The 12,009-nt window shown below is 33.7% G+C and overlaps 1 protein-coding gene across 1 annotated transcript in view; it reads left to right on the forward strand.

The window, feature by feature from the left end:
* Positions 1-12,009, forward strand: part of DPYD (dihydropyrimidine dehydrogenase) — an 821,342-nt gene that overhangs the window by 595,192 nt on the left and 214,141 nt on the right. Inside the window, exons 17-18 of the mRNA XM_007462610.1 lie at positions 2,977-3,097; positions 3,913-4,032. Coding sequence (XP_007462672.1) covers positions 2,977-3,097; positions 3,913-4,032 — 241 coding nt within the window. The remainder of the gene's footprint in view (positions 1-2,976; positions 3,098-3,912; positions 4,033-12,009) is intronic.

Genomic DNA, 12,009 nt, shown 5'->3' on the forward strand with positions numbered 1-12,009 from the left:
TGCGCATTATGAATATCAGCAGGAAGAGCCAGTAAAAAAGTGGTGATACAGGTGGGCTTTTTGTGGACTAGACACTTTAAAAGACTTGTTAAGCTGTTCTTTTTTCCATGATTATCTACCATTTTTCTTCAGAATTTTTCCTGCTTTGTAAAGAAGTCTTAGTGAATTTCATTCTTTTAGACAGTATCTATCATAACATATATTTGTGTTTTTCTTAAACCCAAACATAATCTATAAATTGATGGATACATAAAGAAATAAATTGAAAATCTGCCAAGTTTTCATTTAGTCTTCTTTCATTGACCCAACAAATTTTTTTGAGTGCCTACAGTGTTATATGCCTAGAAGTAGAAAAGCAATCCAGAATTGTCTTCTTTTGTTTAATTTTTGTTGGTGTGGATAATGTTAAAGTCTCAGTCTGTCTGAGAGGTTGTAGTAACTTTGTGTATTTTCTATCCTGAAGACTTTTTGTAGGGTAGAATTAGAAATTGTCTAAAATTTATTCATTTCAATAAGATTCTAAAACTTGGCTTGTTAAGAAGGGCCATGCCACCTGATGCTATCACTAGCAAATAGAAGGTCAAGATTCAGAAGCACTATTAATTGTTTTTAGATCTCGATCATTCATATCAAAAATGTGAGGAAATAGGAATGTGTGAATAGTTTCTCCAAAGTATACAGATTCATTTCTCCATGTTATTAGCCTCACCACATTTCTAGTTGTATTAGAATATTCCCTATTATGCCTGTCAAACAAAACTTTGCAATTTATGGAACAGTCAATAATTTTTACAATGATGTTGACTATAAGTTATCTTTAAAATTCTCAGGTAATCAAATTGTGTTTCAGCTGGGTATGAGGATTAGTAAACAGCTGGCTTAACTGAGTATGAAGACAGGTAAAATATATCTGAACACCATAAACCTTACTCATAGAACTATCAGAGGATTAAACTATGGTATCTCAAAATAGCAGCAGATGATTCAAGTAAATAAAGGTAACCAATGGACCATATTTTTTTACAAAAACTGAAAAACTCTGAACAAATTTCAAATTGTTAAACAATGTGTGAGGCATCCATTTAAAGTATTCAGCTAGTGAGAATCAACAGAAAAAAGTGTGACAGATGTTCAAAGTAAATATAAAGACACGGTGGTCAATAGTATTGAAAGCCACTTAGAAACCTATATCAGATTATTAGTCTTTACTCTATTGGAACCAGATAATATTTTAAATTTGTTTTACTAATTCTTATTAGGCTACCGTCCATGTATTATGCAATTCAAGTGATCTTTAAATTATTGGCAAATTCTACCTTAAAGAGAGCTTTCACAAAGGACATGCAATTGATGTCATCTAGAGTTACTGTCATTTCTAGGCTAAGTCCCATGGAAATTCATAACTTAAAAATGAAAGTCACAAAGATGCAACTGTCTTCATAATGCCAATGCAGTGGTTATAAATATTTCATGAACATTGCATGGGCAGGGGCAGATCTCCATTTTCATGAGTTAGAATTTGTACAGCTAAGTCTCCAGATTTTACTATTCATAATACACAATATGCCCTGTAGAGCATTCCATATAGTGCTTTTTTAATATTTATGTTTAATGAAGAAATTACTGTTCTGAAAAGAGAACAAGCCAAGTCAGAGATTTCTTGTTGAAATTATTAGTTTTGCTGAATAGCAACAATAACAATCAACAGAAATTACCTCATCACAGTGTCTTAGCACACAAACACGTAACTTGTAGAGTAATACAAGATGACTGATCAAGATACATTAAACCTAAGTGAAAAGGTTCTTTCTAAAGGTTATAACATTAGAAATCTCATCTTAAAAGAATCCGAAAGGTTAAAATGCAAAGAGCAACTTTCTTACGTATAAAAATATTAATTACAAATGAAATACTTGCCTACTGTTTCATAGTTTAAATATATGTCTGCATTTTTCTGGGTGGATCTTTTATTTTTTACAAAAAGCATTTTAACTTCCTAAGATAATATTACCAAGTTCAATAATGAATTGCTATTGCATATTTTAATGTAATTTATCAAAGCACATTATCAGTACCTGTCAGAATAAATTTTGCACTAAAAGTAATGAAAAAAAAGGACTATTGTATGTGTTGAAATCAAAGAACATTACTACTGCTAAGTTATTTTCAATGGAAAGGATAGGTGATTGCCCTCTAAATGATACTTGTCCCATGAGAAAATAGAAGCCTGAAAAATCACAAGAACCAGGCGGAGGAAAACATCTATTCCTTGCTTTTAAAAATGAGCATTTGATATTTTGCTTCATTCTTGTCATTTTAGTCAATTCTTTCAAGTTGACCAATGTTGAAAAGTGCTACACAGCTCTTGGCAACATTTGCAAAAGTAAGCTAAAGTTACTGATCAGCTCGTGTGTAACCTAAGGCTGAATTACCCCATATTCGCATATACTATATACCATAATTAGATTGATTAGGAAGTCACATATTTTCTTTTGAATACAATTCAACAAGACTTAAGTCTTCTAATAATGAAAACAATAGGCTTCAGATTTCATACCATTCACCTGGGAGTCAGCTATTCAAATATTTTTATTAGGCTTAAACCAATGAGGTCATTAGAAATTCTGTAATGGTTCCCGAACTTATCACCAGAAGTTTATGTTTTATTTCTGACATTATTTAACTGGAAGTGGGAAACACTTTCTTCCATTTGGTTCTTTGTAATTTTATTTTCCAAAGGCTCCCTTGAGGAATTTAACCTTTATGTGGTGAATTTGCAGTTCACTTGAAGTGTGTTAACCTTAGTTCCCTAATGAGTCTAGATGTAATACTGAGGAGGAATATGAGAAATATATCATGTTGCTCATTGTCAAGTTGGATTTGTCGTGCACATCTCCAGCTTTGCTGTTGTTCCAGCACACATTTTGATCACAATTCTTTAATTATGTTCTATATTTGAATGACCTATTTGAACAGGATCCAGAGCTGGTGCGAAACATCTGTCGCTGGGTTAGGCAAGCTGTTCAGATTCCTTTTTTTGCCAAGTTGACCCCAAATGTCACTGATATCGTAAGCATCGCCAGAGCTGCGAAGGAAGGTAAGAACCTGACTTACATCAATTGCCTCGTTGTGTTAAGTGTGGGCCTAAATTTCATAGCCATATTAAAGTGTATCTTTATCCACAAATATATGTGCATATCTCTCTTTAAACTTTAAGAAAAGTATTAAATTGAGCGCTTGACCTCACAAATGTAACAGATCCATACCTATACTCAAGCTAGTAAGTGGCCCGGGAATACAAGAATATCTATCATTTTTCCTAATAAACACCTGGTTTACACACAAACAATTGTGAAACGAAGCCACAGTCACAACAAACCACTCCAAAATGAATGACTTCACAATATAACAGTCCAGCAATAGCATCTGACCTTTAATGAAACTTTTTAAAAAGATAGCTGCTTCCACAGGTGAAATTTCTTATGAGTTCCCTTTATATTTGATGGGATCTAGTACTCTGCCTTAAACACATGTTCAACAAATATCTTGAATACATAAATCATACAGTCAATGCATGATTTTACAAATCATATATGCTTGTGTGCTATCCAATGGAAATTGCATCCTGATTTGTAAAGATATTGTAAATTAGCTGGAAAATAACACTGAATACAAAACATTTGGCATCCACAAATCTGTATAATAATTGGAAAAATAAAGTGGTGCTAATTAAAAATTTTTATGTCTAGCATTTTAAGTTTAATTATAGGAATGAAATTAGTGAATATATTTGAGGGGAGGAAATGTTCTCAAGAGAAAGTAGAGTGTTCATTTTTCTGGTTTGTGTGGGTTTGAATGGGTTTTAGCAATCGTCCCTTTAAGAGCTGCAGAAAAATGTTGTGTTTTTCATAGGTGGCGCAGATGGTGTTACAGCCACCAACACCGTCTCAGGTCTCATGGGATTAAAAGCCGATGGCACACCCTGGCCAGCAGTGGGCACTGGGAAACGGACTACGTATGGAGGCGTGTCCGGTAGGTGTTACCCTCTCCTTGCATTTTTGCTTCCTTGGAGGTTGGTGAAAAATCAAGAGATCATGTTACAAGCAAGAATACTGTGCCTTTTATGATCCCAAATTCTTATAACTCACTGCTGGTCAAAACTCCTAATAGTTATGACAGATGGAACAGATTGATCAAGTGACTGATAGCACAAGAGGAGAGTATACCAAGATAGGGTTTCATACAAATTCTATTCTCTTGCAGTCTGTGCATTACTCAGAATTTCTCATTGTCACAGTTGTCTTATCATTAATTAGTAAAGGCTAATAACAAGGCCTTCTAAAAGAAGAATATAAGCACCCTGATTTTAATATCTTTTTTCATAGTCTGGGTTAGTTTCCAGTCTTCCTAGAAGTTTGAAATCTACCTTCTTCAAAAATCTTACCTTCACAACTGTGAAATAAATCATTAAAACATTACGTTTATAGCTTCAGCTGACAAGATATTTGCAGACCTCATACCTTTGCACACTCTCTCATCATAAAACACTTGCATTTGAAACAGAAAGAGAAGTTTTAATCCCAAAGTCCTGTTCAGTATCTTTTGCCCTGTGCACTCTGTTGCTGTAACAGCATGAACTTGGTCTTGCAAAGACAATGCTGTGAGGCTCTTGACTCTACTGGTATGGGGATTAGTCTCCTTGGTGATAGAGACAGTGGTAAATATACATAACATAGCAGTGTCCCACTGTTCAAGAAAAGCATTGCTGAATCAGACCAAAATGTGCTTTTGGAAGAGGCTGCATAGACACAAATAAAGCTCTCTCCATGCTGAGGTATTATGTTTTGAGAGCGTGAAGTGTGCCTATAAGCCATGATTTAAAAAAAAAAAAAAAAGTATATTCTGCTTTTAATTGAATGCCATTCCCACAATGTCAGAAAGAGGAAGGCTGCAGAGGAGCACCTGCTCAGGGTCCAGACAGAACTCCCTTTTATCAGGAGCTATCAAACAGGGCCTTAAATATTATTGTAATGCAGAATAACATGGAGCAAGTTAGCATGTGTCTCAGAAAGAGAGTCGAGAGATTCCAGAGTTGGGCTGTAACGTGCACTGTTTTCTGTCAGCCCATTTCAATTTTTCCAGCCTGCCATGTTGACAGCAAGAGAATAAAGGAGGTCACAGAGGGTGCTGAACATTAAAAATTAATAAAAGAACTATTGCAGTAGTATTTTATATAAGTAACACCATTCGCGTTTTCTCATTTAAGCTGCAGTTTCTGAATATTCTCCCATACTATAACTCAGTCTAATAAACTGACGGAATTACAGCATTAGAAAAAGTCTTTTGTGTTGCAGACTTTTAAGCATACACACACTGGAAATTATAGCAGTTATCTGCAAAGAAGTTTAGCTGTACCTCAGGGCCTGTTAACATTTCCATAAAACTCTATTTCTAAGATTTATAAATTCATCTATAAATATTCACTTGGGTTATAAACTCAACCAAGCCTGGGTAGAGCTTTCATTTTAAACAACAAAATGTCCCTAACATTTTTAAGGGTTTGTACCTCATTTCTGATAGGTTCTATAATAAGTCCCTTCACATTATAAACAATTTGTTTTGAAAATAGACTCTCTCCATATTGACAAAATTAATAGTTTTTTTCCTTTTAAGCAATGTTCGCTTTAATTTAAAGGTAGTATAATCTGAAAAGCAGTTTAAACAGGCAATGATAATATATTTTAGGACAGAAGTAAGTTCTATAACAAAGTACCTTCAGAATGAGTTATAGCAAAACCTAGCCTAACAAAATGTGTTAAATAATAATGGCTTCAAATTTTAGGAGTGATGAAAGTATCAAAATGGCTAAATACCATTCCTAGTTTTATGAATTATGCTGCTTCAATATAGAAAACTACACAGAATATGCCAGGTATTTTTACAAAATTTAAAAAAATATTCCCACAGCACAGTGCTAATACTTACCCAAGTGTTCTCTCAGAACACTGGAATATCTACTTTTGGAAGAGCTGCTTGAATCATAGATTTTTTTTTTTTTTTTTTAAGTGAAAGCTACAAAGAGTTCAGTTTTGGATAGCCACCTGAAATACAGTACGTACTTTTCATTACCAGGGAAGGCTATTTTTCTCTTTCAAAACTTTCTAACTCTCTATCAGTCTTTTTTTTTTTTTTTTCTCAGAATAAGATCCCTGCTATTTGAAATGAATATTTTGTTTTGTTTCAATGGGGAAATGGTGAGGAACTAGAGTAGAGCACATACTATAGAACAATGGTCACATTTCAGTAATGTCCTTCTTTTAAAACATATTAGCTAGTAAGGTGCAGTGACTAGCTTCAAAAACAGAACCTCAGCTAAGAAATGTCAGTTTAATTATTTCAAATATGATCAGTCTGGATTCTAGAGTATTCTAAAGCAATGTTTCTCAAACTTTGGTTCCCAACTCATGAGTGTACTATGGAATCAAGCTTAATGAACTCTGAACAAATTATTATTTTTTTTAATGAAATAGAACAGAAAAAACTGTCAGAATGCTTTGCACACAGTTGGGATAAACACTGGTCAAACGTCTTATTTTAGTTATACGTGTAATGCGCACATATGTATATTTCTGTACTAGGTCATGATGTAAAATGAATTTTTTATTGTGGTTATCTTCAAAAATGTCAGAAAGCTGCTGATTTAAATAAAAGATGTCATTATGCCTGTAGAAGTCACTAAGTGAGGTAATTTTGTTGAAGTTTAAAATTTATATCAAGAGGGAGAGTTAGGACTTCATTCCAAGGTCTCATCCTCAGCTTTGTTATTTTAGAAACTGCATTTTCCAACTCATCTGTATGTTGTTGGAGTGGGGAAGATGGTCAAACACAGGAATCAAATTCATAGTAAAATGACTTATAAACCTAAATTTTAATTGTAGGAGAAATACCTGGCAAGATTTGTGATAACAGTAGGAGTCTATTAAAGGTGATTTCATAGTGAGAACAGTATCAAAAGAAAGCTTGTTCAGTATTCATAAGGAATATTTTCATGAAACTAGGATGACTAATTAAGCTCTCCACCATACAAGTATTTCTGTCTAAATCATTGCCTCTAAAGAATCAATATTCTCTACCTTTCTTTGGACAGTAGAAACATAATACTGTAAGTTGTTACCACCTAACTTTCTTTTTTTCTAGAATCCATGCAGAACACTTTTTAACATCAAACAGCAATTAGTTCATGTATTGCTACACAGTTGAATAAATTATTGTTGGGTTTTTTTTTGAGGGGGAGGGGAGCAAATTCCTTGGCTTTATTTATTTGGTTAGAAGGAACACTAATCTCATCAGGAACATTAATTTTAAACTCTGTCCTCAAGTGAATTACTCATTATTTTACCTAGTTTCAGTTTGGTTATTTTTTTTCTTGATTTAGTTTCAAATTTTGACCCTTTTCTTGACCTTGTCCCCAAATAATAATGGTATCTTAAGCTTGCCCCTAACTCAGTGATTACTATCACCTATATAAGTGGTGTTATCCAGCTGTGGTGGAACATTTTCACATGAACTCCTCCTTGTAGATAAGATTCTTTTAGAGATGGTTAAAAATGAGTCCTGCATGGCATAACTAAAGAAATGTCTTTCTTGCAACTGACTTCACAAGGATAACTTTTATTCATTTATAGCTGCATCGGGAGAAATAGTAATCAAGCAATGGGGTAAACTCATTTGAAGGAGTTTTTGTTATTGTTCCTTACTGTGTTTTAAAAGGTTCTGTTTATTAATGGGGGATGGGCATGTTCCTTAGGTTTGTTGTTATTCCGTTGTCCTGCACATATTTCGTTTGTTTTACATGAAAACACATACACACACACCCACATATAGGGAAAAGTTCTGAAATTTCTCTGCAGAAGGCACTTTGAGATGATGATAGATACTTTAGGCTCAGTATGATTTACTTTCTACAAGGTTGAAAAATTAACTCATTTTAAATTATTTTATTTGCTAAATTTGTTTTATTTTATCAAAAAAGGGAAATTCTTGTCCTCAATTTCAAATTTTAGATGTTTGAAATTATTGATTCTGTACAACTTAGTTAAAACACTAGAACACTATTATTATTCACTACTAATACTTATGAACTTTATACTGATTTCTGAATAATTCATCAAAGACGGCCTTCAAGATTTGATCTCTGTTTCAGGAACCCATATTTAACTAATCACGTGAAGGATATTACAGAGGTTAAGAAATGATGGTGTATTTCTCAACAAATGTTAATGGTATACTCCATAAATGTTCTTACATTCTACAAATAAATGATATATGATTTGATATCTAGCTATGTGGGCTATTGGACAGTGCACACTAACTGAGCTCTTATAGTTACAAGCCTAAAGGTGTTTTCTTTGTAAAATCAACATGGGAATTACCAATAAAAGAAGGTGCAAGTTAGAAATTTGCTAGTAATTTGTAACTCTCTGACAATGTAGGGCTAGAAATGAGTACAAAGTGTATAGTTCAGAAAACTTGAGGGAATCGATGTATCAATAGTAGCTTAAAAAAGAGTCTCTTAAGCATTGTCTCCACACTGCATATTTTATGTTTGTCTTTAAAATAGTTACTCAAGAGTTGCTGGGACTTAGCAGCATGCACTCAGCTACTGGGCACTACATAAACACAAATCCAGTGTAACCCACTCTAAGCATAAACTTAAACTTACTTTGTTGTATTTATTAGTGACTATTGTGTAAAATGGAGAAGATGACAAAACGTATACTAGATTGGAAACTCAGAAGTTTCAGTTACATTTTGTTTTGAATAACTATTTTCACACATGCAAGCAACTGAAAATTTTAGTAAGATTGCTTGAAGTTCTTATACTGTACGTTACAATTATATCATAAAATGCAGTACTGATATTTTTTATAGGAAGTAGTTTTTAATGGGCTGGATTTTTTATGTGTCAATCACATGATTACTGATGCATATAATCCTTTCAGAAAAACACACCTACTATCTGTCATAAAATTTCAGCTATCTATTGTAACCATCTTTATCAATAAGAGCTTAGATTTTAATACTGAAATATCTAAAGTAACCTGATAAAGATAATATTTAAATGAATAAAAAGGAGTAATAAATCATGCCAAAAAGAATAGTTAAAAGGAGAGCCTTCCATTTTATACTCACTTATCTATTTTCTTTTTTTATATGTACCAACATAATGGAAAAAATTCTAGTCTATTATTCACATATGTAAAAACATTTTTAGACTATCACAAGTTTAACAGATCAAATTCTTAAAGAACTTGTTATATAAATATATGTACTATATTTGCAGAATAGTCAAAAGTAGGCATATCAAATAAAGACGTTGAATTACAATTTTCATTATAAATTATCAGTTTAGTTGAGAGAAGCTCACCATTAGGACTATTCTCATTTAAATCATGCTTATTTGAATAAATTCACGTACAGATTGACAAAGAATCCCCTTTTGCATTATATTGCTTTTCCCGAAGCCTGAGTTTCTCACTGTTTGGCCGTTGTTGGTCTATGCAGGAGATCAGAGCCCTAATAATAGATTTTTGACAGTGAGCTCGCCTGCTACCTGCCCTACACAAATCCTCACTGTTCATGTTTGCTTCACGGCAACAAAGCAGACAGAAGGAAAATGCCAAGTGCTGAGTTTGAGGTACAGCCTTGCCTTGGCTTGACATTTCAGCAGAATAGCAGTTTATGAGATGCATAATTTTTCATCTGGGACTCAGCTGCCATATTCATAGACGCTTACAGCTCATCGACAGACTGGAGCAAGGGCAAAGGTTTAAAGCATAGATCAAGGTCTATATTCTTTCCTTAGGTATTTTAAAATAACTGCAGATAAATGATAAAATCGAATAACGTTTAAGAACCAAAAAATTCGTGGGTATCTGGATAGTATATATGTTTTCTTTGTTCAAAATTAGGAAAATAAATTAATGTCTGTTACCAGCTCCTAAGAAAATATTTGATAGACTTTGTAAACTAAAGGACACCGACAAGCATATTAAGAAAACTTACCTTTGCAGCAGTGGTAATGAATTATTAAATTTCTTTCTTGTGTGTGTGTGTGTGTGTGTGTGTGTGTGTGTGTGTTTTCATAAAGAATGATTTCAAGCTTGAAATTAATCAAAAATGTTCTATTATGAAAGTAAAACTAAAGAGTATTTTGTCACTGTTTGAGCTTGAATTTAAATATTCACAGATTCATGCATATCTACTGTACTAAAAATCAGTGTAGGTACATGTCAGTGACTGTTTAATTTAGAGCTACACATCTCTGTAAGCTTCAGAAACAGTTCACCATGTCACAGTCTCATACAGAACAATGGTACAGTACATTGGATTAATTAAAGAAACCTTGCAGAGAACTGAGTTCTCGGTATGTCAAGATTTTAGTTTTATGTTAAATATTTTCTAAAGGCCAGACCCTTAAATCTCAGGGGCTGTACCAAGCAGTGAGCTGTGAATTTAACCATAGGCTAACTGCTAATGATAAGGAAAAGAGTCCTAGTTGAGGCAGCTGTAATAGTCATTGGATTAGGCTATCAATCACTCGGCTCCCTAAGGAAAAGAAGACCAAAGAGTGAAAAGGGAAATTAGGAAAAGAGGGCATGATTAGAATGAGATTCTTCACCATCTTTATCCATTCATTGGCTTAAATCCAATAAGCATTGGTCCAAACTCTCCAGCAAACTCTGAGTATAAAGCTAACACATTTATTCCTAACATCTAGAGAACTATCAAAATGTCATTGGTTCTCAGTAGTTAAAGATCTTGAAACCCTCTAGAAGCATATGCCTGATCACATAATAGAAAATAGATTAACCCTTAATTGTTGGACTTAAGATTTGTATATATGATTCCTTTATGTATCAGGATTCATGTACGTTGATAAAGGAAATATTTCTATTTAACTTCCAAACTGTAGCCAGCTTTTACTTATGGAAGTCCTGCTGGTGAGGTGAGACTCCAGGAGATCAGTGGTTCTCAAACTTTAATGTGTACCAATACCTGGAGGACTTATTAGGATACAGATTGCTGGAGTCTTCCTCTTGAATTTCTGATAACATAAGTATGGGAGGGCCTGAGAATATGCATTGAAGAGTAGTTAGTGTCACTATAGTGTCATATTTTGGTTTGAATAACTTCTCAAATAACTTAAAAGGCTTTAATCCAAGGTAAAATTAGAGAAGCATATGGTATTCTATAAATAAATGCAGAATCTCTGCCCACAGTTAAGTATCTGAAACAAATTGTAGTTAATAAGGTCAGAATTAATTCCTAGAAAAAGTATAGAACACAATATTTGATGCTTCAGAATAAAGAATATGTCACCCCATTCCAGATTAAATGTTGATTGCAAACCATTGTTTATGCGAAGAGAATCCATTCTGAGTGCCACTAAAGACGATTTATGGATATTAGTAATCCTTTGAAGGTGTCCGAGGTAGACAAGGGTAAAATTAAGCTCACGACCGTGAAATATTATGTTTTCCTTTTTGACTTTGTGCAGATACTAACATACTGAATAATAACAGTTTTCTCCCAGGACGAGCACTTAAATATCAATGAACCTAAGTTACTTTCTCAGACTCTTAAAATATAGAAGACAACAGTATTGGTAGACTTCTGTTCTCTCTTCACTTACTTTTTTCCTGTCGTCCCCATACAATGGTATCCTTTTAGCAGTAAAAGGAAGGAGGTAGCCAATGTTGCAGAGATAAGCTATTTCAGTGTACAGTATCCCTGCTCTTTGCATGATTACACTATGCACTGAGAGTCTTCCAAAGTCATGTTTATAGCCTGTTTGCCATAATGGTCATCAACCATGGAAGCTGCCTACAGCCTTCTTGGATGGAGGAGTGTCCTGGTGTGCAGCCCAGACAATTTTGTATCATGTGAATACCTGATAAGTTCCAAGAGGTCCTTAAGTGTAGAGCATGGTAAACCTTTGAGAGACAC

Source organism: Lipotes vexillifer, unplaced genomic scaffold (genome assembly GCF_000442215.2).
Source record: "Lipotes vexillifer unplaced genomic scaffold, Lipotes_vexillifer_v1.1 scaffold826, whole genome shotgun sequence".
Taxonomy (NCBI): domain Eukaryota; kingdom Metazoa; phylum Chordata; class Mammalia; order Artiodactyla; family Lipotidae; genus Lipotes; species Lipotes vexillifer.